Here is a 27942-nt window from a genome sequence, read left to right on the forward strand (position 1 = left end):
TCTGTCGTGTGCCGCCGGTGGAGTTTTCTCGAATGCTGGTGGCCGCGCCCTTCTCCAGTCTGGGGCTGTTGGTAGGAGCCGGTGTCCCTGACTCTGCCGCGCCGGCCGCCCCCTGCGCCTCCGGGCCAGAGGTTCCCCGACTTCATCCGTCTCTTCAGAAAGCGTGCGTCTCGGTGTCGGTGCGAACTGTTATTATTTCCTGCCTTTTGTCTTTTTTCCCCATTTAATTTGTGTTTTTCTAACTTTTTGAGGTGACACGGAGTTCTGGAACTTTCTTTTGCTCAAACCTAGGCATTTCGGGCCGTAAGCGTGTCTCAGCTCGAATTCGGCCGCATCCTCCAGAATGTGACCCGTAGTTTTGTTTGGCTTCTCGCTGCCTTTGTGGGTGTTGCTTCGAGTCCTGGGGCTTCCTTGTCTGCAGGAGCAGTGGTTACCTTCCGGGTGTTGCCGGCCTTGGTGCCGGGGTCGGGGAACCGGGGCACTGGCGGCTCGGGACGGCCCTCGTGGTTCCGCCCGAGCGCGGTGTGAGCGGGGTTCCTCGTCCGGGCGGTGAGGACCCCGCGCCCGGAGCCTGAAGGAAGCCCTGCCGAGTCCTGGCCGTGCACTCGGCGCTGGGGACACCCATGAGCACGGAAGGGCCCCAGGGCCCCCCGCGGGTGCGCGGGGTGTGCAGCGCATGCTGCCCGCCGGGGGGCGCCGCGGACGGGCTTCTAGAGCGAGGGTGACGCGCAGCAGGAGTTTCCGCTTCCTAGGACTGTCCCGTGTGTCCGCCAGCCTGGATTCGGGACTCTCCACCCCAGCTTTTCAGTGCGACCACCTGGATGCCCAGCAGAGCCTTCGGTCTCATGGCGACAAGGACGCTGCGGACGCTCCCTCCACACCTGCTTCTCCCAGTCGTGTGCACATCAGGTGGGACAGCTGCACCTGCCCTGCTCAGACTGAAGCCTTCCGCCCCCCTGAACTACTGACCCTCTCGCCCCACGTCTTGCTGACTGCAGATCGTGTTGGCTTTTCAAGCTCTCCCCAAAACCTGGCCACTCCTCGAAACCGCCTCTGTGCCCCACCTCAGTCCCGGCCAGCACCTGCTCTCTTGTGGCCTGTTGTCCACCCAGCAGCCGCTTGCTCCTCCACGCAGAACCTTCCGGCACGTCCATCTCAGAGTCCAAGCCAAGGTTGTCTCCATGCCCACAGGTGCCTCCTATCTGGATGCTTCACCTCATATGATTGCTTTGTCCATCGTCCTCCAGCCTGGTCACCTCAGGACCTTTGCATCCGTGGCACCCTTGCTCCAGCTCTCTGTGAGACTCCCCTCTTTGCCTTCTGCATGTCTTTGCTCAGATGCCTCCTCAGTGAGGCCTGCCCTGACTCCTCCAAGCAGCAACCCCCATTCCTTCCCTCCCCCGCCATAAAGCACACTACTTATCTTGTGCGCTTCTGTCCGGCCATTAGAATGTAAACTCCAGGCGGGAGGGACTGTGGACTGCTCTGTTCCTTCTGGAAGCATTCATTGAAGGACAAGGGAAACGTTGAAACATGAGTAGGATCTGAGGAGGCAGGAAAAGGAGGAAAGACGTTTTAGGAACAGTAGTGTATGTGAAGATACTGTGGAAACACAGGATTTGTTCTGAACGTTGGTATTGCCAATGGAAACGAGGAAGCATTTCTCAAGTGACTAGAGGACTCCAGGGCCTTGAGGAGTTTGCTCCACAATTTCTGATTCAAGGCAGCTTGTATTTCTTAGGAGTAGAACAACCTTGGAAAGGCACAGAAATGGTGAAATTTGCTTGACGTTTTCTTCAAACAAGAAGAAACACCAAGGGTTCAATCTCGCCGCACCAATTCCTACTAATTCAGTTATCATTTAAAAGGGAGTCCGTAAAGAAGTTTGGGAGGTTTTTCAATCGGTTCAAAATCCCTTCTTAACTTCCCGGGTTATAGTTTGTGAAAACTCTATTCTTTGCTTGGTGGAAAAGCTAAGACAACAGAGCATCCCATTATTCAAAACCAATGCCTTTGCTCAAGCTTTATGTGGATTTGCAGTTTGAGGAGCTGGTTTTTCAGAATGCTTTGATTCGAGCTACTTTATGGCTCCCATGTCAACAAAGAAACTGTCGCTGTAACTGTCAGGGCGCCAGTGTCTCTGGGCGAAGCATACTCCCGTCCTTTTTCTTTAGCAGAAATAAAAGGCACAGCAGGACTGCTAGGGCTGCCCACGGGAACCAATGAGTCAGAATTCCAAGCAGTTCAAGGGCCACGCCAGCCATGTTAAACGTGCAAATGTGCATGTGACCTCATGAAGAAGGTCTTCCTCTATTATCTCAGAGCATCGATGGAAGAAAGCTGCTTTGAAGGGTGTATGACAAGGTGTTTGGATAGTAAGGTGTTTCAGAAACGGACACCCAGCACTCCACCCTGCCCGGACTGGGTGCTTCTGGTTGTGCTACTCTTAGGTACACTTCTTTCCTGTGAGATGCCTGCCATGGCACCTGTGTGTGACCCAGCTGCCATCAGTGGAACTGAGGGACCCCTTAATTTTTGGCAGAGTTGAGACGGCACGGAGCAGTGCTCTGAGCCAGCAGTTACACAACCACCGCGGAACTTTCCAGGGTCACTCTCTTCATCTCATTGAAATTCAGGAAGCGGCACTCCTTCCCCTGGCTTAAGTGCAGTTTTGCTGGGCTTTTGTTCCATTTGTGAATAGTTCTTGCTGGAAGCCCCGGGCAGGATGACTTGGTAACGGCCCCTCACCCAGAGACCAGCGCTCCCAACGCCAGAAACCACCGGAGGTAAGCGTGCCCACGTTAAATCGCTAAGTGTGTGTGTGTGTATTTTGTGATCTCACCTTGAGCAATTTAATGTTCTTTGATAACCAGCACGTCATGGAACTCGTAAGTGAAGCTGCTAATGAGCGTGAAGCTTGAAATGTTCTGGAGAGCCCGGAACAGTGAGGCACTTAAAATCTAAAATTCCACCCTGGATCCAGACCGTTCAGGGTTGTTTTACTGGGAAAGTGATTTTACTTACTTATAGACTTCGGTGCTAATTTTTTCTTCAAACTTGTAGCATCTTGGTATGGATGGTGTTTCTTTTGCTGGAAACAACATGCTTTAATTAGAGTTGTTTATTCAGTTGTTGAAAATAAACGATAATTTTGTTACTGGTAAATAAGCGGCAGCAGAGGTGACTCCAGAGCTCCAAGTGCATCTGTTGTGTGGCTTCTGTCCCCTGAGCACCATGGCACGGGATGAGCAGTGCAGGGAGGAGCTCAGTTATGACCGGATGCCCACCCTGGAGCGGGGAAGGCCGGAGGCCGGGAGCTACACCTCAGACGCCAAGCCCAACGACCTTCAGCTGTCGACAAGGCTGCCTCCATGCTTCAGTCACAAGACATGGGTTCTCTCTGTGTTGATGGGGGTGAGTAGCTCTTCACCATCCACCATGAGGTGTCTTCTGCTTTGGGTGCCATTCCCAAGTGGCCTGGGAGAGGGCAGATCCTAGGTTATTTCTGCTTCTGGAGAGTCTCATGTGTGCTGATGTGCTTACTTTGCTTATTTTTTCTGAATTATTTTTCTCGGTTCGTGAATATTTACCACAATAGCTCTGTTGGCCTCTGGGCTGTGGCTTCTCTGTGTCCCACCAGGGTTGGGACAGTCCATGCTGACCATCTGCCGTTGGGGTAGCCTCCATGACCCTCCACTCCTGGTGGGGGGTGGTCTGGAGTTGCCCTGCAAAGATGGGAGGAGGGGCTGTGCTCTTAGGGCAGACCTCTGGCAGACTAAACAGTGGGTCAGTGTCCCAGGATGGGAAGTCAGGGCCATGGAGCAGGAGAAAGCCCAGGGGCTGGAGGGACAGGATCAGCAGAGAGCTGGGGGCAGACCTGGTGTCAGGACATTTGCCTTCAGACATGCTTGGGTGTCCACTTGACCACTGAAGGGGTCATTTCAGCCTGAGTGCAGGCTTGCCTGGGGCTGGGCCATTGGATGCACCTCTCTTTAGGCAGGACCCCAGGTCTCCTGTGCGACCCAGGCTGAGAGCCAGGATCCTGGTGGGGACCTTGCCCCTCACTGGGCTTCCTTCCCCAGGCCACCCTGCAGCACCCCCAGTGGTCCTGCCCACCCTCTCCCTGAGCTGTGACCCTGTCCTACTGAGACTGGAACCCCCATCTGCCTGGGGTGCAGAGGAAGTTCCTCGGGCTGACATCACACAGCTGCTCAGCCTCCTCGCAGTCCCAGGGCTCTGGACTCTGTGCACTGCCCACAGCTGCCTGTAGCCAGGGTACTTAATCTTGCTCCTCTCCTCCTCACTTAGGTGTGTCCCATGGTCTCCCTGGCTCCCCAGGCCCCTGTGTCCCAGTGCTCCCGTCACAGTGGGGCATTCATGACTTCCCCCCAGTCCAGACCCTTTGTCTGAGTCGTTTAACACTGACCCCTGCCCCACAGCCTCAGCCTCTGTAGTGAGTTTCTATCTCTCAGACGTGACCTGAGGCCTGGGTGTCTCTTGGGCCTGCAGCCCCTGACTTGAGCATTTTCCAGCTGTCCACTTGGATTAGCTTTGCAGAGAGCATGGGGTGGGGCTGTTTGCCAGCCCCCGAGGCTGGCCCTGAGTGTGGGGGGGTTATCCTAAACCCCCTGAAATTGTACGTATTGAGGTAAGGGTGTGTTCTGGGGAGAAGTGCCGTTTTTTGCTTTAAATTTCAACAGAGACCTCTCCCTCTCTCCCCCAAATAAATGTTGAGGCCCTTAGTCTGGTGCTGGAGGGAAGAGTGGGCCATGGCCATTCTTCAGGGAGGAGTCAGGTCTGGCGGGAGCCAGGCATCAAAGTTGGCATTGTACAAACTGTTGAGTTTGACCCAGGAGGCAGTCAGAAGACTAGTTGTTTCGCTGTCTGATTTTCCAATGTGCCTGTGTTATAACCTGAATTGTGCTGCTATTTTGCAGAGCTGTCTGCTTGTGACTTCGGGGTTTTCGCTTTATCTGGGAAATGTGTTTCCTTCCGAAATGGATTACTTACGTTGTGCTGCAGGATCGGTAAGCATCGTTCCTCAGTTGCATCTTTTAGTACCGAAATTTGAGGTTCTGAGTTTCTTTGCTCCAAAATTTACTAGTTGGCTGTCCCTTACTCCTCATTAAGAATGTCCTCATCTGGGGCACCTGGGTGGCTCAGTCGGTTAAGCATCTGACTTCGGCTCAGGTCATGATCTCACACTCCATGAGCTCGAGCCCAGTGTCGGGCTCTGTGCTGACGGCTCAGAGCCTGGAGCCTGCTTTGAAGTCTGTGTCTCCCTCTCTCTCTGCCCCTCCCCTGCTCATGCTCTGTCTCTCTCTGTCTCAAAAATAAATAAAAACGTTTAAAAAATAAAAAAAAAGTCCTTATCTGACTTTAGTTTTATTTATTTATTTTTTTTAATTTTTTAATTTTTAAAAAAAAATTTTTTTTCAACGTTTATTTATTTTTGGGACAGAGAGAGACAGAGCATGAACGGGGGAGGGGCAGAGAGAGAGGGAGACACAGAATCGGAAACAGGCTCCAGGCTCCGAGCCATCAGCCCAGAGCCTGACGCGGGGCTCGAACTCACAGACCGCGAGATCGTGACCTGGCTGAAGTCGGACTCTTAACCGACTGCGCCACCCAGGCGCCCCGAGATCTGTTACTTTTGAAAATGATTGATGTAGCAAGTCTGAATGTCACTCCATAGAGTCCCACGCAAGAAACAGCACTTTGATTTCTAACTTACAGCTGCGTGTCGCTTCGGGCTGTCCTGTGGGCTGGCAGGGAACCTGGCTTCTGCCCTCTTAGTACAAAAGTCCTTGCAGAAATTTGACCCATTTCCTACTGTTCTCTCTGGAACCTTCTAGGTGGTTCCTTGTCACTACTGGAGCAGTCCTCCTTGGGGGAGGGGGGGCCACAGTGATTTCTGACCCCCATGCTCCAGGGCAACACTGACCTGGGATGGGTATCTCAGCCAAGTCCTTGGTGGTGCCCTTTACCTTCAGAAGGGACAGGCTAGGGAAGCAGGTCACATGGTCCCACCAGCTCCCCCTCCGCTCTTGGAAGCCTAGCCCCTGGGACCCCCTCATCCAACTTATGCTCTGCGTCCTGCAGTCTCTGGGATCCGTTTCCACGGCTTGTGCTGTGCTCACTGCGGGGTCTGCAGGGGTTGTGTCACCCACAGGGGCAACACCTGGCATGGCCCACAAGGCCCGAGCTGATGCCCTTCCCTTCACCTCCCCACTGCCCTGACACCTTCACTCTTGCCTCTTTCTTTACTTCTGTGGGGATCAAGCCTCCTAAAGACTCTGAGACCCCTGTTTCCACGTTCTTCACATGTAGATGTTTTTCCCTTTGGGGTAATTCTTGAGGTAAGATGAAGTCTGCTCTTGTGCAATTGGTAGAGGTGACAGTTCGACGTCTAAGTACATTTAGTGAGAATAGGTTTCACTATCTGTCTCTTTCATCTCTTCAGAAAAACATTTTCCAGAATAAGTCGTTTTGAAAGTCACGGGACCTTTCACCATTGCCAACACTCCTGTGCCCAGTTGACTGGTGGCACTTGTTTGGCTGGCATGTCTTGGGTCGTTCTGGAAGCTTAAGCCTTGCAGTGCAAGTACAGATGTCTAGGTGATTCGCCCCCGGCTCACGGAGCTCTGATTTCTTTTCAGTGCCTTCCCTCAGCAATTGTGAGCTTTGCCGTTTCAAGGAGAAACATCAATGCGGTGAGTCCGGGTTTCTGTGCGGTCTCTGCAGATGTGGGAGCAGCAGTGTGGCTTTGGGCCATGGAAGAGCCTCGGATGGCAGAATGCACCAGCAGTCTGTGGACCCAGGAGGCAGGCCCAGGCCACCTGCAGGGTGCTGAGGGGCACCTGTGCGCGTGTGCATGCTGGGATGTGCCTCCACTGCCCATAGCCCTTGTGCCCCCCACTGCAGGGCTTCCTGGAATACCCTGCCTCCTGCCTCTGAGGGGCTGCAAGGGACCCTCCCTGGCTAATCCTTATGTGTATGTGTCGTAATCTTGGGGTTTTTAATTACCTAGAATTTGATTCAGTGATACCTTTATTTTAGTTATGCAAAAAATAGTGAACCCCTGTTTTTTTTCCAGATCCCCAACTTTCAGATCCTGTTTGTGTCCACGTTTGCCATCACCACTACATGTTTAATCTGGTTTGGATGCAAACTGGTTGTGAACCCCTCAGCAATAGACGTGAGTCACTGGGTAGTGCCGTGGGTCCCAAACGTTTTCCTGTTTTCTCCTGGACATGTCTTCCTGCTGATGCAGATACCAGGGGTTCTGGTCCCACTGAGTCTGGGCCTGAGACAGTGCTGTCATTGGGTTGACACAGTACATGTGTGTCATAGCTCTGGAGTCTAACAAATTCTGAGAATTTAATTTATGCTTTTGAGAATTGTCTGTATTTGATTCTTGCATTGACTACAGCAGGTGGATTTATTGATAGTATTTCTAATGTCTCTTTGGCAACGTATTTCATCAAATCTGTGATGCTGTTGATTGGAAGTTATACGGTTACTTTATGAACCACTAAGAAAAACGGAAAAACCTTACCATTTAGACTATGATGCCAGAAGAAAATTCTAGTTTCCTAAGAAACGAAGACTCATCAGAGATACCTCAAAAAAAAAAAAAAAAAAAAAAAAGCCTCTGTTTTGTGGGAAATGTGGAACTCACTATTTTCAAGATCAGGAAAAGGATGGGGGGCCCGAGGAAGTCTCAGCCAGGCCTGTAAGGCAGAAACATGAACACACGTGGACCCGGAAGGGACACTCACACTGACATTGTCTGCAGAAGAGGGTTCCCACTGACTCCACCTTAGAATTGAGCACATGTAGCAAGGTTGCAAGGTGTGAAAATCAGAGTAAAACAATTGTGCTAGCAACAGAAGACTTTGGAAATGTAATTTATTTATTTTTTTTTTTATTTTTTTTTTTAATTTTTTTTTTCCACGTTTTTTATTTATTTTTGGGACAGAGAGAGACAGAGCATGAACGGGGGAGGGACAGAGAGAGAGGGAGACACAGAATCGGAAACAGGCTCCAGGCTCTGAGCCATCAGCCCAGAGCCTGACGCGGGGCTCGAACTCACGGACCGTGAGATCGTGACCTGGCTGAAGTCGGACGCTTAACCGACTGCGCCACCCAGGCGCCCCTGGAAATGTAATTTAAATAGACATTATTTTATAGAGACAAGCCTGTGAAGTTCCTGGGAATAAATGGAGCAAAAGTTTTGTGAGGCTGTTTTGTAGAAAATCATGAAGCCTTGGGGCGCCTGGGTGGCGCAGTCGGTTAAGCGTCCGACTTCAGCCAGGTCACGATCTCGCGGTCCGTGAGTTCGAGCCCCGCGTCAGGCTCTGGGCTGATGGCTCGGAGCCTGGAGCCTGTTTCCGATTCTGTGTCTCCCTCTGTCTCTGCCCCTCCCCCGTTCATGCTCTGTCTCTCTCTGTCCCAAAAATAAATAAAAAACGTTGAAAAAAAAAAAAAATTAAAAAAAAAGAAAATCATGAAGCCTTACTGAGAACCGGTACTTCTTCATTAAACCTTCATTAAGCCAGGACTTCGTTAAAGTCCCAGCCGAGGGCCGGTGAGGGCGCCTCTCAGTGGGTCCAGAGCAATAGCACCTGTCAGCAGGACCTGACACGTTTAGTGACCAAGGGCCAGGGAAGGCAGCCCCTTGACAGCAGGCTGGGAACTCAGCCCACAGCCAGGGGTTACTAAACAGCGGTCCAGGAAGGCAGGGGAGCTCTCCTGGACCAGGCTAGCCTGAAGCCACCCCGCGTGCGCCAACCATAGTCCTGGACTTGCGGCGTAGTGGTACTGCGCCCTCGTGTTGGAGCCTAGCCAGGGGAGACGCAGGGGCACACGCTACAAGGAGGACCTGTCTCAGGGTGTGTGGGGAGCTCCCGCTGCAGATCTAGGGCACCAGGCTGCCTCGGGCACTCGCCGAGGAGGAAAGCCCAGTGCCACCAGGCAGCTGGAGTGACTCTCAGCCTCACTATAATCAAGAGGAGGTAAATGAAAACCGTAAAGAGTTGCCATTTCAAGCATCAGATGGGCAGAAGCCCCAGGTGCTTGCCTCCCGTCTGGGGCAGCTTTTACACCCTTTGGAAACAGTCCGGCATCTGCAGGTACGTTCTGAAGAAGCACACGCGCTGTGACTCCGTGTACACACCCCCGACAGTGCAGGCCTTGGAGGTAACGCTTGCATGCTCGGCCAGAAAGTGTGGCTCCTAGCAGCACTGGGCATCGTGGCAAAAACCCCAAACCAGAACACATAGTCGAATGTGCACGTTGCCTAGGGCAGTGCCCCCGAAGATCGCAAACAGGTAAATAAATGCTGAAAGGTGGGCGAAGCCGCATGCCACCCGGCCTTCTCCTCAAGTGTGGCCGTGGCCACAGCGCCACCTCTCCTGAAGCTAGAACTCCAGTCCCCACCCTGCCCAGGCTACTGTGCCAGAATCCATGGGTAACCAGGCCCTCAGATAGTTCCTGTCACGTGAAGGTCAAGCCACACAGCACTGAAAGTGCTGTTTGTGGCACTAAGGACGCGTGGCTCCAACGTCTGAACCACCGGTGTCTGGGGGCGTGTGCGCACGTACACATGGGGAAATAGAAAACCATACACAGGATGGGACGCTTGGGACTGTGGCTCCCACACCCCTTCTCCCTGCTCGTGCTGGGCCCTGGATCTTCAGCCTCCACCCAGCTTCCCCATACGATGTATGCAGGGGAGCCCTCCTCCCCCACACGATGTACACGGGGGAGCTTATCTGTTCCTGCCGTTCTGCCTGCACTTGGGGGTCCATCCAGCTCACGATGAGGCTGCTCACCGTGAACACTGTGCCACGTCCACTGTGGGTTCCCCCATCTACCCAGCATTCTTTAGGGGTAGATCCAGAGGGTCACCTCTGATGCCCCACTGCCAGGAGCAGGTGCAGACACGTGTCTGCAGGGGTCTCATATACCAAGAGGTGCCGTCTCCCTGGACTCACTTGTTCAAGAACAAGGCCCTGTTCTCACCCTCACTGCGTGCGCAGGCTTCTCAGGGCCCAAACCTTCCCTACGTTTGGTGTCACCGATTTTCTACCGTGTCCAGTCAGATGACTACAGCGGGAGCTGCTTGTTACTTCCCTTCATGTTTTCTCATCACTGATGCTTCTGAGCACCCCTTCCTCTGCTTTTATCTCCTAGCTTCCTTTGCTGCTAGTTGCCTGCCCTTAACATCGGCTCATCTGAAGATGGAGGTTGTCTTTCTCTCCTTGAGTCACAGAACTTGCTTCCCCCCACACACACACTGTGTCAAATTCCCACGCAGAAGCGATTTTGCCACTGTTTGCCACCAGTTTGTCTGTTACTGGGCAACACCATGCTTTTTATGAGGATGCCCTGGGCAGGCCTTAATGTCCTGTGGGAGAGCCACGCCCCCCCCCCTTCACAGCTGGCCTCTCTGACTTTAAATAGGTTTTAGAATAGGTTTATTGAGTTCCTCAACAACTGCACCTGGGATTATGCTATGATGATTTTAAGTTGATATAGTAATTTTGTGAAACTTGACATCTTCGTTATGTTAAATTATTCTATCCAGGAGCATAGATGGTCTGTACTCACTCAGATCATCTTCTGTGTCCTGTATTAGGGTCTTAATGTTCTGTTTATTCTTGGTTAAGTAATCCCTAGATCATTTACAGATTTTGTTGCCAGTATGAATGGTGCTTATTTTTTAAGTTATGTTTTCAGATGAATTATCAGAATGCAGAGAGAGGGTATTGATTTAATTTTTTATTTTGCAATATTTTAAGACTCAATAATTTGCACAAATACAGAGAGTTCCTGTGTGCCCTTCACCCAGCTTCCCCAAATGACAGCATCTTACATAATCAGAATATGTCAAAACCAGGAGATTGACGTCGCTGGTATATATTCACTTAAGTACAAACCTATTCAGACTGTACCAGTTTTTAAATAAAAAGGGGATTTTGTCAGTAGATTTTGTGTTTGGAAACCTTGCTGAACTCCCTTATTCTTCATAGTTTTGTATTGGTTCTTCTGTGCAGGTGATTACAGTCTCCGCAAACAACGACCGTGCGAACATCCACTTCAGTCCTGCCGTCTTTCTCTTTCTCTTTCTCTTTCTCTTTCTCTTTCTCTTTCTCTTTCTCTTTCTCTTTCTCTTTCTCTTTCTCTTTCTCTTTCTCTTTCTCTTTCTCTTTCTCTTTCTCTGTAGCTGTGGCAGGGTTCCCACCGCAGTGGGAACCAGTGGGGCATCTCTGTCCTACTCCTGACTTTAAATGAGTTGCATCAAAAGAGTCTCTGTTAAGTTCTTGATATGCAACTTTTGCCCAGTTAAAAACGTTCTCTTCAAGTCCTGGTTTGTCATGAGTTTTTCATTTTAAAAATAGAATTACGTGTTGAATTTTAATAGTTTGTTTTTGCATATGTTAAGGTGACCTTTCCTCACTTTATTAGATTGACAGGTTTTTCTGGTGTTGAGCCTTTCTTTCCTGGAATAAACCTTACTCAAACACAACAGTATTATTTTAGATAGTCTTGACACGGTGACTAGCTGGTATTGTGTTCAGGTTTTCTGCATCTCCTGGGTGAAATGGGCCTAGATTTCCTTCATCTGGTTTTAGAGTCAAGGCTACACTGGCCTCATAAAGTAAGCGAAGCAGCACTGATTTCTTGTGTTTCAGAACGACTTGATAGAATGAACTGTTTCTTGAGAGTTGGGTAGAACTTGCCTGTGAAGTCCTCTCCACCCAGAGCTGCTGCTGAGGGAGGGCTTCATTATTAGTATCGACGTGTTCTGTGTTGTCTTGTGTCAGATTTTCTATTTTATTAAAAGTTTCTCCAATATCATCCAGTTTTTCAAAATTACTGGCACGTAGTAGATAGTGATATAGCTCCCTATTTTATTTTATTTTATTTATTTATTTTTTTTTAACGTTTATTTATTTTTGAGACAGAGAGAGACAGAGCATGAACAGGGGAGGAGCAGAGAGAGAGGGAGACACAGAATCTGAAACAGGCTCCGGGCTCTGAGCCGTCAGCACAGAGCCCGACGCGGGGCTCGAACTCACAGACCGCGAGATCATGACCTGAGCCGAAGTCGGACGCTTAAACGACTGAGCCACCCAGGCGCCCCAAAAGCCCCCTATTTTATTTTATTTTATTTTTTTTTTTTTCAACGTTTTTTTTTTTATTTATTTTTGGACAGAGAGAGACAGAGCATGAACGGGGGAGGGGCAGAGAGAGAGGGAGACACCGAATCGGAAGCAGGCTCCAGGCTCCGAGCCATCAGCCCAGAGCCCGACGCGGGGCTCGAACTCACGGACCGCGAGATCATGACCTGAGCCAAAGTCGGACGCTTAAACGACTGAGCCACCCAGGCGCCCCAAAAGCCCCCTATTTTAAATGTGCTCCGTTTTTAGTTCTTTCCTTCTCTCACCCCCCTCACCCCCCCCCAAATTTAATTTGTGTCTTTATTGTATCTCATTCTTTTCCAAGAACTAGCTCTTGTGGAACCTCCTTTGGTTTGTTTCTGGTTGCCATTTTCTCTTTCCTGGTGTCTGTCATGTCCTTGCTCCCTGTGTTTTTGGGGCTGCTCCTTGGTCGGTCGGTCGGTGGGTCGGTCAGTGTGCTATACCTGTCATGAGCTGAAAGCCCAGCCCAGCGGGGGTGCCTCTGGCCCTGTCTCTCAGCTCCAGCTTAGGTACATCCCAGATTTGACATGACATGGATTTTCATTGTTGTTTGGTCCTACGTGTTTGCAGATTTCCCTTTTGGTCCCTCCAAACCTACTTCCCACCCACTGTCTCCCTGACTGTCCAGGAGGTGGCATATGTGGGCTGGTTCCCCTAGTATTTTGCCTTCTGGCCTCCGTTGGGGTCAGCCCATGAGAGACTCATTCAGATGGGACATTTGAGAGTGCTTAGGCTGTCCCTTCCCCTGGCTCTGAGCCTTTTGGGGGTGTAGTTGGATGGAGGCTGGGTCCTCTCTCTCGGCCACTCCTTCACTGCTCTTGTCCTCAGTAGTCACCACTACCCTTCCAGGTTTCCCTTCACCCTGGCCCAGACTTGAGAGCTATCCTCTGATTAAATCTCCTCTAGCCCCTCCTCTTGGGTGTCCCTCTCTTTCTCACCAGGACCCTGATAAAACAGACATACGGGACTATCTTTCACAGTCTTCCATTGGTGGTGGTTTTTCTGATTATGTTACAGTCAGAATGCCCAACCTGTAGTGTAGGTTCTTTGGAATTTACCAAGGCTTGTTTTGTGGCCTAATAGACGGTCAGTTTTTGGTAGGGTTCCACCAAATCCTATAAAAGAATGATGATTCTCTGTTTTCAATTTTGCAGGTAGAGTTCTATAGATCGAATAATGAATTTCATTTGATTTTCAACATAGGTTTTATTATCACTGTGGTCTGGGGAGGCCAACAGATCAGGGGACAACTGCCATTGGAAAGACAGCTCATCACTCACAGGTCCCAAGGGGAGGGGGCACGACGTGCCCAGGCTGGGGGCCACAGGGGGAAGCACCAGGCAGTCAGGAGGCAGAATGGGAACGAGAGAGGGAGCCTTTCCTGTGGGTGAGGCAGGTGCAGGTTTAGAACTGGCTCGTGTGAATCACGTCCCTGGGCCCCAGGGATCCCCTAGTTGTCGGGCACCTGCCCGGGGTGGTGGGGGCAGGTGAGGGAGGCCCTGAGTGTGGGAGCCCCACAGAGGGGGTGCTGGGCCAGGGCTCCATATTGGCTGGTTTGCAAATCCTATAGTTAAATTTACTTTTTTTAGTTTTTTTTTTTTTTTTTTTTAATTTTTTTTTTCAACGTTTTTTATTTATTTTTGGGACAGAGAGAGACAGAGCATGAATGGGGGAGGGGCAGAGAGAGGGAGACACAGAATCGGAAACAGGCTCCAGGCTCCGAGCCATCAGCCCGGAGCCTGACGCGGGGCTCGAACTCACGGACCGCGAGATCGCGACCTGGCTGAAGTCGGACGCTTAACCGACTGCGCCACCCAGGCGCCCCACTTTTTTTAGTTTTTTATTCATTGGTTATGAATACAGAGATGGATTCCTTTAATTGCCAACACAATTAAGACATGGAACAGTTTTGTCACCTCTAAGGCCCTGTTCAGTTTTTGGCAGTTATGCATAGGGCTATGTAAAGGTGTGCGGGTTTTCGAAACGTCCTCAAACACCCAGGGGGCAAACCACTAAGGAAGGTTTAGATCGGGTGAGTAGCCTCCAGCTCAATGGCCACAGCAAGCCCTTGAGCTAAGAGTGGTTTAAACAAAACAAAACAGACACACATGAGTCAGAGGGGATGTATGGCCCCTGTGCCTAGCATCTGGCCTTTGACAGAAAAAGATGCCCAGAGCTTTAAACAGGTGTCTAAGCCTTTGTCTACATTTACAGAAGGAAAAGTGAAGAGAACTAGTCTTACAGACCTATGTGTTCTTTTTTGGCAGATAAATTTTAATTTGATTCTTCTCCTTCTGTTGGAGCTTTTCATGGCAGCCACGGTGATCATCTCGGCACGGTCGAGCGAGGCGTATTGTAAGCAGAAGGTGGGTCCAGCCCTGCGCTGCACGGGGCATGCAGCAGGCCCCCCAGAACACTCACCCATGCACACGAGGGTAGGCTGCCCCAGGGCACCGCATGCAGCCCCAGCCCGCCAGGGTCTCATGAGGCCGATGGCCTCAGGAAGGCAACGTAGAAGATGCCACACAACTTCCCCATGGTGTGATTCTGGTCAAGTACCGGTGCCCCATCATTTCCCGTCGAGAGACCAGGTCTGCGAAAAGTGTCACCTTGGAAACTGGGGTCACAGCAGCTAATTCTGTTTTCACATGCAAGGAATATCTCAAGTCTAAAGAGCCACCAGTGGCTCCCACATGCTAGTAGTTCAGAACCCGGCCAAAGTGACAGCCTGGACGTGGCCAGCCAGTGCCAACAGCCTGGGCAGTGGGCTGCGAGGGTGCACCTCTCCCTCCCCACCCCCCTGCCACAGCACGTGTAAAGTCACCGGGCCAAACATTTTGTCTGTCTCTCTTTAGGGTTCCATGTCAGATAGCACCAACATTTTGTATGAAGTGGCATTTCCTGCTCGGGTCCTGAAATCCTATTCAGTAAGATAAACTTTAAATTTTTCCTTCTTACTTTATTTTATTTGATTTTATTTTATTTGGGAAAGGTCCATGGTGACACACTGTCCTGAGTGACATCTGCCACCCACAAGGAATTCTTAAGTTCACCCTGTCACTCGGAATTGTCCTGGTTTGAAGGATAGATCATGTGGCTGCCCTCTCTTGTAAACTGTATTGCAAGTCTTTTATGTGTTTCTAGCTTGTTTCTTTAGTTCACTTGTCCTAATACTGTGGAAGATGTGTTAAGCCCCCTGCTCTGAGCATAGTGCTCGTGATTTCTGTGTGTGGTTCCGTAGCTGTTTGCCATGGGTTTTTGGGGCTTTGTCATGTACAAGTTCACAGTTGTTTCCTATTCTCACGATTACTTAGCACATCTGCCCTTGCTGATGGCTTTTGCCATAAAGTCTGTGTTGACTGGTCAAGTGCACAGCTCTCTTTTGGTTAGCACGGGCGGGCTGTGTCTTCCTGCCCTGACTATCAGCTTGTCTCGTCCTTGTGTTCGGGATGCTGCTGTCACAGCATGGGACTGCGTCTCATCCTTCCCCCATCTGTCACCCTCTCGGTGGCCTCACCTGTGAGTCTGTGTCCTGTACTACCACGTCTGTACTTCGTTTTGCCACCTTTCTGTTTCCTAGTTTCCATGCCTTCTCTTACTTTTCCTGCCTTCCTTTGAATTGGTGGGAGCTTCGTCCTTTCTTCTCCCACTTTTTTCCTTTTCCAGTAATTTTGAGTTGGGAGCTACGCATTTTTTGGTGTTCTTTTAGAGATCATCCTCAACATTTCAACATAGGGCCTATGGCTACTTTGCCCTGAGCTCTTTAGAACATCCTCTTCATGTCCCCCTGCCCACCTGCAGCATGAGACACACTCCCTCGTGGCCCTGCCTATGTGCTCTGTCCCTCCAGGTCATCGAGGTGATTGCTGGCGTCTCTGCCGTCCTGGGTGGGGTCATCGCTCTGAACGTGGATGATGCTGTCTCGGGACCACACCTCTCCGTGACGTTCTTTTGGATCTTAGTGGCCGTGAGTACACCCTTGTGGCCCTCATATGTGCGCGGTCACCCCGCCACTGGCCGAGCCCTGGCTACTGTCCCCAAGACAGTCACTGCCAGTCTTGGAGCTCAGCTTTGGTGGATTTCAGGCAAGGGAGCAGCTGGAAGAGAAGAGGGTGGAAGGTGGCTGCTGGCAGGCCAAGCAGGACGCTTCTTGGCTGCCGCGCCAGGGTCCTTGCTGGCCCCACAATTGGAGGAATTTGAGAATCAAAGATAAAATGGGTCAGAAGCTTAACTTTTTTTTTTTTTTAAATGTTTATTTATTTTTGAGAGAATGAGAATGAGCTGGGGAGGGGCAGAGCGAGAGAGGGACACAGAATCCGAAGCAGGCTCCAGGCTCTGAGCTCTCAGCACAGAGCCCAATGCGGGCTTGAACTCACAGACCGTGAGATCATGACCTGAGTTGAAGTTAGATGCTCAACCAACTGAGCCACCCAGGCACCCCTGTTAATTGTTTTTATGTGAATCGATATTGTTTCATGTTTTTATGTTACTTTTTCTTGAAGAACGAAAAACGATTATTTTACATTATTTTACATCAGGTCTAGAATACGTAACATGTTGTTTCCCAATGTGTGTTTTGTAAAATGTAATATATTTATGCTATTATTTTATGTTAAATACTGCTGTGGTAAACTCCCAGCACAACGCTTCGTGCGTGCATGATAAGTGCCTGATATATGGGGTCACTGTGTTACATACGGCTCGTTCATCATTTTATGAGCGACTAAGTTTGTTTACACAAGTTAATGTCGTTTAGCGTTTAACAGAAACGCAGCCTGTGGAGCATCTGACCCAGTGCCTCCCATTTGGGTAGGGGCCTTGGCTGGTGTGGGCTCCTCCCATCTGCATGGAACAGTTCAAATCAACCCCTGCATGCCTGAAATCCTACAGTCAAGTGACACATCCCAAACACCTGCACCCTGTGCTTCTGGACATCGTCATCCCATGACTATTTTGCAGTGTCACTGTGTCACATGGTGATGCCTGCGGGAAGGGCCTGGTTTGTCCCACCCTGCTGTCCGGGGTCATCCTGGATGAACGACTGAGACACAGCATATGCAGCTCGTCCACATGCTCTTCTTCCTGATGCTGCCTCGAGAGGGTGGTCTTTGTCCCGACCACATGTGCATTCAGCTGCGGGAAGGCCGAGACTGGCGTGGCTGGGCCGCAGCAGCCCGTGTCGGGTGCTGGGGCTGGACTCCTGCTGCGTCCTGGGGCTCAGCAACACTGGGGGTGCCTGTGCCCAACCTTGCCGAGCCCTAGGTACTCCCCGAGGACTAGAGCCTGGGGAGAGAGAGCAGGCAGGGAGGCCGTGGGATGGGGTCACGCACCTGGTCACCCGCTGCCAGTGCGCAGGTGGGACTTACAGAGCGCTTGCCTCTGTGCCTGCCCCAGTGAGTGAGGCTGTGAAAAAGGCGCGTCTGCATGTTTAACTTCTGAGGTGACGTGGAAGCGCTTGGAATTATGTCCTTGAGTTACTGAGGACGGAGACCCAATATTGCCCTAAAGCTTATAGTGCAGAGCTACTTGCCTGAACATCCACCACAGAGGCTGTGGCCGTCTCCCCCACACCCGGCCTCCCTAGCCCTTTGTCTGCAGATGCTCCTCCCTCTCTGCCCCGGGGTGGGAGGGTCAGACAGCTCTACCTGCCCCAGTCCCGGTTGGAGGAGACCGTGGAGAGGCCAAGGACGTAGACCAGGCGGGGGTCCAGGGCTTGGGGCCTGGCCGAGAGCCTGTCCCTGCAGCCTCCCTAGGCCTGGTATGTATCTGTATACGAGCGGGTGTGTATCACCTGCCCTCCTCCCCATGGGCCAGTTTCCTGCCAGTCCAGGGGCTGGTAAGCAACCTTGTGCCCCCACCCCGCCACGTTTGTTGGGACCACTCCAGTCACTTCCTGAGTGGCTGTTCCACATCCGCAGCCCCTCCTCTGCTTACAGCCATAGAGCCCTGATGGAAACACCAATCTGGGGGGAGGTTCCCGCATGGACACCTTCACCTCTCGCATTCCTTAGAGCGAGCAGACTCCCTGGGCCATGCCCACCCACCCCTGCAGCCATGCCCACACCCCTGTCCATAACGAGCTTATCTGTCGCACCCACACCAGGGCCTCCAAAGTGCTGCTCTCCCCGCCATCCTTGGCCTGCTCCCCTCTCAGCCCTCTAGCTGCTGCCGGGGATCTCGTGGCCTCAAGCCTGCCTCTGTCCCACTCACCCTCAGGCCAGATTCCTGAACAAGTATAGATGTCCCCCCAGTGTCCAGGGTGCTGAGATACTCCCACGAAGGGGAGGAGTCTGCTGCCACCCAGCGTGTGGTCATTTCCTTTGCTGTGCATGTGGCCAGGTAACTAGACCTTGGATGCACCTGGGCCCATGGGCTCAGTGGGTTTAATAGGCTCAGCACTCGGCACCTTGGGAAGGACGTGCCCTGCTGTGCTTCCCTCTCTGCTGGAATGGCATGAAACTAAGTGAAGCTTCTTAAAATAAGTGGAAAAAGACGTTTATTGAGTATAAAGAGGAAAGGGCCCTCTCAGTGGAGGAGAGCCACTGAAGAGCCCACCTAACCGCTAGGTCATAGTGTGGTGGGTGGCCTGGCGGGGAGCCATGTCTCCTGGGGTTCCCTGAGTCTGATGATGAGGAAGCACCAGACTGGCCCCAGCTAATGCCCATCTGCAGCTAGCTGGTGTGCTCTTCAGGACCTCTGCATCTGACAATGACCTAGGTCTCCCTGGTCAAGGGGACTCATAAGCACATTGTGATCACTGATTGCATCCTAAACCAGGAACAAAGAACACCTACGACAGGACATTACTGGGGTAGTTGGGAGAATCTGAACACAGGTAACACACATAATCCGTATGACATTTCCTCAGTGTGATGCTGAATTGAGATGGTTCAGGAGAATGGCCTCAGTTTCAGCAGGCACACGCACGCATACTCAGGGCAGGTGTCCCCGATCTCAGCCGAGGTGGCAAAATGTCACAGGCAGCAATTCCGGGACGTCCAGGCCACTCCTGGTGTGGCTCTTGCAGCCTCTTTGCAGACGTGCGTTGCAGCCATGGAACAGAGCACATGAGGCCTCGGAGAGGCCACCCCACTTCCCCCCGGCCCTTTCCAGCCCTGCCAGCCCCCTAGCCAGGAAGGCAGGCTTCGGCTCTACTGGCCACAAGGATGTGCCCCTCGAAACAGGAGCACGTGATTGGAATTAACTTCCTTGACTGTCACCTCTGAAATCTTTGTGTTTTGTTTTCTCTTAGTGTTTTCCAAGCGCCATTGCCAGTCACGTCACAGCTGAGTGTCCAAGCAAGTGTCTGGTAAGTGAGGCCCTGTCCCCAGGTGCCAGGGACCTGCTGTGCACTGCTAGGGCCTGGCTCACCCCTTCTCGGGCTGCCATTTGACAGGGCTCTCCCCCACGGTGATAGGGCTGCAGGGCTGAGCCTGAGAGGGTGCCGAGCCAGGGACGGCCTGGCGAGGGCTGTGTGGCACTCTGAGGGCTGGAAGTGAGCACATCTGGTGTGAAAGTCAGGAGAGTCCTGTGACTCAGCATAGGAAGGACAACACCTGGTCCTTCCGGCCCATCCTGAGTCTTGCCAGGTCTGTTGTTTGACAGTGACACCTGAGTTCGTGCTTTATCAGCACCTGCTCGAGGCTGTGTGGCCTCCGAGACAACCCAGGCATCGTCCTCCGATGTGGGTGGGGTTTTAAAAGAACAGGGTTTAGGGCAGCGGGAAGGCCGGCCGTTCGTTTGTGTTGCTCTTTGAACAGAGTGGTTAGTTGTGCGCGAGGCAGGGGATCTGGTGGGACACAGGCCACGCGTGGAGCTCATGGTGACCAAGAGCAGAGAGCCTGGCGAGGGCCTCGTGCTGAGCCCAGGGCCACGTCCACCCTCCCTGCCCATTGTGGCAGACGTCCACCCCTGCCCGTGCAGACAGCGGCTCCCGGGCCCCTCGGGCCGGCCAGACCCGCGTTCTCACCTGCTTCCCGTCAGGTGGAGGTGCTGATTGCCATCTGCAGCCTCGCGTCCCCGCTGCTGTTCACTGCCTCTGGGTACCTGTCGTTCAGCATCATGAGAATCCTGGAGATCTTCAAAGACTACCCGCCAGCCATCAAGGTATGCGTTGCTCTGGCAGAACCCTGTGGGAACCTGGTGTTGCTGCCAGAGGCTGTGTGGGAGGAGAGTCTCAAGGGACAGGTGGCCCGCGTGAGCGTCTGACCTGCGTGCAGCTGCTTCTGCGTGTGGCACGAGGCCACGTCTAATTTGCTTCTCTGCGTGGGCAGCCAGGTGTCTGCACTCCCTTCTCTGATGCCCATGCAGTCTTGTTCCGCGCAGGCTGCCTCTTCTTCTAACTTCGGGCGATTCTGCCTGGTCTCAGGCGGCCCTGCGTCCCACCTAGACACCCCTCCTTCACGATGCTGTTGGATTTTCTCAGCCCTCCTTCCTTCCGTTCTCACTTTGGAAGCTGTCCTTCATCCAGTTGTATGAGAGACCTTGTTGGAATTTCCGTTGGAATCACAAGTTTATAGATAAACTTGAGGAGAGTTGGGTCTCTTTGCACATACAGTGTGTCTCTAACTAGAACTCTCAGCACTTCATCGTCTCCACAGGCTCAGACACACGTCACTAGGCTGGTTTCTTAGATGCCTTACGTTGTCACCAGCATGCGTGGTATTTGCTCCCAGGTGTTTTTCGTGGGCCATTTCCAATGTACAGAAAAGTTGAAAGAACACTGCAGTAAACACCAAGATTCTAAGTGCTTTATGTGTTGTGTGTACATGTGTGTTCATACTGATGGGTGGGACCATTTCTCGGGAGCATCTGAAAGTGAGTGGCGGGTGTGGGACAGCAGGACCCTTTACCTTAAATACTTTAACTTTTCTAGAAGGACTGCCTCTTACACACGCGCAATCCCACCAAGGCATGTGAGAGGCCCAAAATCATGCAATGTCACGTTCAGTGTTCACGGACCGTCCCAAGAATGTGCCTCATAGGCTGAAGCTCGCAGAGCAGGACCCGCTGAGGGGCACAACTTGCCGTCGAGTCTCCCTCGAGTCCGGACAGTCCCCACCTTTTCCCCTGTGGCCCTGATACTTTGGAGTCCTGGCCAGTGGTCTGGGAGAAGGTCCCACTTGTGGATCTGTTTCCTGTGACACCAGTGGGAGTGAGGTCAAGAGCACGTGCTGTCACCCCCCGCCTGGTTGGGCGGCAGCCGCCAGAGTGTTCTTGGTGGTGGCGGTGGGTGGGGCTTTCACAGGAGGGAGACAGCCATGGTGTCAGCCGGACACCTGCGGGTGCCTTGTCCCGACACCTTGTGCGGGGGCCGGCCCTGGTGGCCGGCCCCGGCCTGAGCGCTTGTGTCACACCTAGGGGTGAAGAGAGGTGATAGACGCCCAGCTCTCCTGTCCCTCTTCCCTTCCGAGCACCGCCAGGGACTCAGGGGTTTTTGTTATCTGCACAATGCTGTTGTCATTATTCTCTGATGCTCATGTTGGCCCAGCTGTGGCCGGAGGGAGCACCTTGCAGCCCGGTGCTCCCTGCAGTAACCCGTCAGCCTCTCCTTGCAGACGTGGGGGGTGACCCAGGCTCACCTCATCCCGCCTCGCCCCAGACCCACGCAGGCCCCTCAGAGGGGGGCGTACATAGACATCAAGATCTGAGGGCTGCGTGTGCTCATTCATACGGGGGCATCATTGCTTCTCCGCCTCCGTCAAGATCCTGAATTTATATTGTATTTCCAGTTCAGAATTACACGCTGGATTTTTTGTTGTTGTTGTTAACTTCTGTTGTTTTGTGTTAGTATTCTTTTTACTCCAAAATCTTGTTTCCTGATAATATTGAGGGTAGGTATTATTTTATCTTGTACATAAAAATTGTCACAATTGCACCACCAATGTTACCACCAGCAGCACACCTGCCGAGAGAGTTTACAGCTCGCTTTCACCCCACTCAGGAGAGAAATAGCCCCCTTTCTGCGTGTGTTTGTAGTATTGATTTGATACGTGGTCGACTTCAATATTTTCTGTTCGCGTTCTTCACATCGAGGACAGGAGCTTTTCTGTGTCCTTTAATTATACACGCACATTGTGACGCCACACAGTTTTCCCAGCCTGTCCCCAAAGGGTGGAGACAGATTGCTCCCGGTTTCTGCTGTTGTTACGAATTACTCAGTGCCCACGCCTGGTTTGGAGTCTGTGTGGTGCGACATTAGGACAGTGAGCTCGGAGAGGGGTTGCTGGGCCAGAGGGCAGACACATCTCTGGTCTGGGGAAATGGTGACGAGTCCCCCTCACGGGAGGCCCTATTTTCCGTCCCACCACTGGTACGAGCACCAGCCCAGCACAGAGTGTTGTCACCCAGTGTTGTCACGTGGGTGAGCCAGCGTGTGTGGTGGGGCTGCAGTGTGCGTGTCTCTGGTCTGGACACGAGACCCTGGGCTTTTGTGCCTGGTGGTTTTGGCATTTCTTTTCCAGTAACCTCTGTCCTGTCTTTTGCTCACTGTCTAGTGGACTTTGAGCTTCACCAGTATTTGGGTGTCTCCTCTGTAACGGAAGATTTGGATAGTGGCTCCCACGGGCCAGCTGGCTTTCGTTCCACTCGTGATTTTTGTCGTGAGGAAGTTTTTTGTTTGTTTGTTCTTTGTGGTCAAATTTATCAACATACTCATTTGTTGCTTTGGGATTTTAAGCCGCAACTAGAAAGGCTACTACTTGATTTTGGCTCAGGTCATGATCTCACGGTTTGCGGGATTGAGCCTCAGTGCAGAGCCCACTTGGGATTCTGTCTCCCTCTCTCTGCCCCTCCCCTGCTCTCTCTCACTCTCTGTCTCAAAATAAATAAACGTTAAAAAAGAAAAAGAAAGACGACTACTTGTGTGTCCAGTGGGAGTTTATCCTGGAGCATAAGGAACTCCCCTTTCCTCTTCGGGGCTTCAAACACCCATCGTTTTCCTCGGTCATCTGAGATGCTGCCCGTATCACACGTTAAGCTTCTGTCTGTGTCTGCACCTGTCGTTCTCCTACATCTGCTGTCTGGTGCCGCCCTGTCCTGATTATGGAAGCTTTCGAACAGGCTTCGCCAGCTGGCGGGCTGGATGTCCAGTTCCTGATCACTCTGCTCTTCAGGGTTACCTCACTTTTGTTGCGTGTTTTTTTTTTTTCAACGTTTTTTTTTTTTTTTTTTTTTTTTTTTTTTTTAATTTATTTATTTATTTTTGGGACAGAGAGAGACAGAGCATGAACGGGGGAGGGGCAGAGAGAGAGGGAGACACAGAATCAGAAACAGGCTCCAGGCTCCAAGCCGTCAGCCCAGAGCCTGACGCGGGGCTCGAACTCACGGACCGCGAGATCGTGACCTGGCTGAAGTCGGACGCTTAACCGACTGCGCCACCCAGGCGCCCCATGTTGCGTGTTTTTTATGTAAGTTTTAGAATCAACTTCCCTGGCTCCAGGAAACAGTGTTGTTGTTGTTGTTTTTTTTTCAAATGGGGCTTGTGGCTAAACTTCTACATTAGCTTGAGGAGAGGTGTTTCTGTTCCCTCCCTCCCTCCCTCTCTCTCAACAGTGACACAGTATGGAGCTGGGGGTTTTGTGTTATCATGTGGTTGCTTTGTGTCTCTGCCGAAGGATGCCTGCGCCTGGGAGGGCTGGGTGCTCACTGGACCCTTTGCTCGCCAAGGCTCCCCCACGCCCCCATCACCCCCTCTGACCCCAGGCACTCCTCAGCCCCCTTCCCTCCAACAGCTGCCAGCCTGAGCTCCAAGAGAATCTGCTGATGGTGTCTGTGCACCAGTGCCCAGGGGCCCCGTCTCCGGCTCAGAGCCCTCGTAACCGGTCACTTCACCCCATACGGACACCCTCTGTGTCACCGGCTCTATTGGTGGTGGTTACAGGATGTGGGAGACTTGACTGTGAGCCCCCGGGCTACCCACAGGGCTCCGCTGCTTGTGGGCCATGTTTATGGCATCTGTTAAACCCAGGATGACAAGTTACAGAATTGATTTCTTTGACTCCCACTCACGAGACAGAATGATTACTGCTCAGGTTCCTGAAATCAGCAGAAGCGTACGTACCTGGAAACCTGAAATCGATTCACACCACCTCACTCAAGTGCTCTGGGGAGGAGGGGGGTGTGTGGGAGGAGGGGAGCTGCCTGCACGGCTGCCTGGGCTGGGGGGCGTGGCGTCTCCGGTGCAGGTGGCGGCCCGGGGCAGGCCTGCCTGGGCTGGGGGGCGTGGCGTCTCCGGTGCAGGTGGCTGGGGGGCGTGGCGTCTCCGGTGCAGGTGGCGGGCCCGGGGCAGGCCTGCCTGGGCTGGGGGGCGTGGCGTCTCCGGTGCAGGTGGCGGGGCCCGGGGCAGGCCTGCCTGGGCTGGGGGGCGTGGCATCTCCGGTGCAGGTGGCGGGGCCCGGGGCAGGCCTGCCTGGGCTGGGGGGCGTGGCGTCTCCGGTGCAGGTGGCGGGGCCCGGGGCAGGCCTGCCTGGGCTGGGGGGCGTGGCGTCTCCGGTGCAGGTGGCTGGGGGACGTGGCGTCTCCGGTGCAGGTGGCGGCCCGGGGCAGGCCTGCCTGGGCTGGGGGGCGTGGCGTCTCCGGTGCAGGTGGCTGGGGGGCGTGGCGTCTCCGGTGCAGGTGGCGGGCCCGGGGCAGGCCTGCCTGGGCTGGGGGGCGTGGCGTCTCCGGTGCAGGTGGTGGGCCCGGGGCAGGCCTGCCTGGGCTGGGGGGCGTGGCGTCTCCGGTGCAGGTGGCGGGGCCCGGGGCAGGCCTGCCTGGGCTGGGGGGCGTGGCGTCTCCGGTGCAGGTGGCGGGGCCCGGGGCAGGCCTGCCTGGGCTGGGGGGCGTGGCGTCTCCGGTGCAGGTGGCTGGGGGACGTGGCGTCTCCGGTGCAGGTGGCGGCCCGGGGCAGGCCTGCCTGGGCTGGGGGGCGTGGCGTCTCCGGTGCAGGTGGCTGGGGGGCGTGGCGTCTCCGGTGCAGGTGGCGGGCCCGGGGCAGGCCTGCCTGGGCTGGGGGGCGTGGCGTCTCCGGTGCAGGTGGTGGGCCCGGGGCAGGCCTGCCTGGGCTGGGGGGCGTGGCGTCTCCGGTGCAGGTGGCGGGGCCCGGGGCAGGCCTGCCTGGGCTGGGGGGCGTGGCGTCTCCGGTGCAGGTGGCGGGCCGGGGCAGGCCGTGAGCTCACCGCTTTGTCTCCCACCGGCAGTCCTACGACGTTCTGCGGTTGCTTCTGATGCTGCAGCTGCTCCTGCAAGCCGGCCTCAACACTGGCACCGTCATCCAGTGCGTGAGCTTCAAGCTGGGCGCATCCTGGGATGCTGCGCAGACCGGCCAGCAGGAGCGCCCAGCCGGGGAGGTGAGTGGCCTTCAACACGGTGATCTCCTTGTCCTTGTGGGGTGGCCCTAAACACAGATCCAGTCCTGAAAACGGTATAGACTGAATGCCTTCAGTTTTACTCCTGCAGACATGGATAGGAAGCTGGCCAGGATCCACAGAAGCCACAGAAGTTCCTTCTCTGGCCCCTCTCAGGGGTGCCCACTGAGCTCCCTATAGACGTGGCCTCAGTGACCTCTGTCCGGCAGGCTCTGGAGGGTCATGCGAGCCCCTCTGCCAGTCTGCAGGCCACCGGGTCTTGCCCACCCCCCACAGTTGGAGGGCTGAGGGGGCCAGTGTCTCCTCCCCAGGAGCTGCTGGCCCAGAGGTGTTTACGCTGTGTACTGGGGAGGCTGCCACAGGGTCCACCAGGGACGCCGTGGGTGGACCAGACCCTCCTCCCACCTGGTACTACCGACCGCGGGGCCTTTGTGCGAGTGTGCCTGTGTTCCCGCCGTCAGCTCTTCCTCAGCAACCCTGGCCTTCATTCTCTCCTGCGCTTTCCTTCGTTGAAACATGCAGATGGGGTCATTTCCTTGTTTTTACCAGTTAGGCTGGGTCTCCTGTGGGGATGGCTTGGCCCCCAGGCCCTTTGAGAGACCCACCTGGTTCTTTGTGGGGGCACCAAGTCTGGTGAATGCGTGCTCCCACCGGGTTCCAGAACAGAAGGTTCTAGAGGCTCTGGGGACTGCAGCTGCCCTCCCTGTTTCTGGAGGTGTTTGGTCACCTTTGCCTCAAGTGCCCTCCTTCCCTGGGTGTCCCGTCCCCGATGGTGCCTGCATACACGCACGGCCGGACCCGGGGCCTTCTGTGTGGGGGCACCCGTCCCTTAGATCGATGGCACCATCTGTGGGTATGTTTTGGGCCCCCCCCCCCCCCGTATGTAGTTGCTTGCTCTGCCCGATGCTGGGATGCAGGCCACGTCCCGTCAGCTGTCAGGCAGGTGCTCACCCCATGGCAGCCTACCCCCCCCCCCACAGCCCACCCCTGCCCAGGCTGTGTTTCTGCGGGGACCGGGACAGAGGGGCTGGTCTGTAGGAGGGTAGAGGAACGGGGACCTCCGTGTCCCCTTGGGGCTCCAGGGCTGTTTCCTGTCCTTTTTTCACAGGCTGAGAAAAGCTCTCGAGTTAACAGAGCTTTCCCACCTGCCTCCTGCACTCGGGTGGCCCCCGGAAGAAATAACACTTTGCCTGTTTGGCCACAGGTATCCAGAAGCCCCCTGAAGGAGTTCGACAAGGAGAAAGCGTGGAGGGCCGTCGTGGTGCAGATGGCCCAGTGACCATGGGGCGGGGAGACCGAGGCAGGAGCAGGGCCCCTGCCTGGCTAGTTGTCTTGAAGCTACCGCTTTCTAACTTGCCCTTCACCTTCGTCCAGGCCAGGCTGCAAGGTGGAGTCTTCATTTCTTTTAGTAGTTTAGTTGTTAAATAGGCAAGTGTTGACCATTTTGCGCTTAGGAGTCTTTCAGTTCCTCACCCCCAAGGCGCCACCGCACACACCGTGGTGTGGGGCTCTCGGGTGAGGAAGGCGCTCGTGCTGGAGCCAGACCCTCCCGGCACCGACACCTAGGCAGGCCTTGCACGTGCGGCCAGCCGCCCATCTGCTCCTCCTGCACCTCGCTGGCTTCCCGGGCCCATTCTTGTCGAGCACTTACCTTAAGCAGACGACAGCCGGGCTGTGGACGGCCCCACGTGGGTCTTAACGACTCGGGCGTTTCTCTCTGGACACGTGTCTGCCAAGCACCGTCTCTGACCACGGAGCAGAGCTGTGTGGGGAGCCCCTTCTCTGCAGGACCGTGTTCACAGGCAGCCCCCACACCCACGGCTGTGCCTGTGTGGCGCTCACGTGCCCGAACTTCTGCCCTCTGTCTTAGATCGAGCCGTTCCAGAAGGACCCTGCCCGCTCACTGGTGCCGGTGTTGTCCATGTCATGCGTGGTATGCAGAGCCCAGGTCAGCAGGGGCTGTCTGCACTTGTGCTGGGTGGTACCCAGCTCCTGAGCCCTTTTGTCAACACCCACACTAAGAGTGACCCTGGCCACTGTGACAGCTCAGTGTTCTTTGGGGTGGGGCCAAAGAGAGAAACTTGGGCCACATTTCTGGGTCTTGTTGGCTTTGGTGATGCAGGTGGGGCTGGGCCCCCTGCCTCCTCTCATGGGTTCTGCTGGCACTCCCATTACCATTCTCAAGACGCGAGACATGCCCCCCAGAACCCTCATGGGGGTCATCACTGGGCATTCTCCGGCTCCCTCCATTTCCTGACCTCACTTACCTGAGGTCCAGCCCAGGCCACGGGTCTCTCCCATCTGTCACTGCCCCTCCTGCCAGACAGCAAAGACGGTTTGGGTGTGAGAATAACATTTGCTTCAGTTAAAATCACCGCCAAGAATTG

The 27942-nt window shown here is 53.9% G+C and overlaps 1 protein-coding gene and 1 long non-coding RNA gene across 2 annotated transcripts; one reads left to right on the forward strand and one right to left on the reverse strand.

Moving 5' to 3' along the window:
• Window positions 1–734: 734 nt before the first annotated feature.
• Window positions 735–27930, forward strand: MLC1 (modulator of VRAC current 1). Its single transcript, XM_058740940.1, has 12 exons — window positions 735–2786; window positions 3170–3414; window positions 4938–5027; window positions 6660–6713; window positions 7097–7198; window positions 14477–14575; window positions 15065–15136; window positions 16060–16176; window positions 19462–19518; window positions 20193–20327; window positions 25397–25537; window positions 26760–27930. Exons 2-12 carry the CDS (start codon window positions 3235–3237, stop codon window positions 26832–26834), a joined length of 1122 nt encoding a protein of 373 aa, XP_058596923.1. The 5' UTR covers window positions 735–2786; window positions 3170–3234; the 3' UTR covers window positions 26835–27930.
• On the reverse strand, window positions 18689–26497 carry LOC131518665 (uncharacterized). The gene is made up of 3 exons (XR_009265225.1): window positions 25975–26497; window positions 25397–25584; window positions 18689–20327 (listed from the first exon to the last, which is right to left on the reverse strand). It is a non-coding gene; the product is annotated as an uncharacterized LOC131518665 (long non-coding RNA).
• Window positions 27931–27942: the final 12 nt, after the last annotated feature.

The sequence above is a fragment of the Neofelis nebulosa genome, chromosome 8 (genome assembly GCF_028018385.1).
Source record: "Neofelis nebulosa isolate mNeoNeb1 chromosome 8, mNeoNeb1.pri, whole genome shotgun sequence".
Taxonomy (NCBI): domain Eukaryota; kingdom Metazoa; phylum Chordata; class Mammalia; order Carnivora; family Felidae; genus Neofelis; species Neofelis nebulosa.

Coding starts and splice junctions, on each gene's coding strand:
- MLC1 (XM_058740940.1), top strand. CDS start 3,235: ATGGCACGGGATGAGCAGTGCAGGGAGGAGCTCAGTTATGACCGGATG. Junction 5,028..6,659: donor TACGTTGTGCTGCAGGATCG/GTAAGCATCGTT, acceptor ATTTCTTTTCAG/TGCCTTCCCTCAGCAATTGT. Junction 15,137..16,059: donor GGGTCCTGAAATCCTATTCA/GTAAGATAAACT, acceptor CTGTCCCTCCAG/GTCATCGAGGTGATTGCTGG.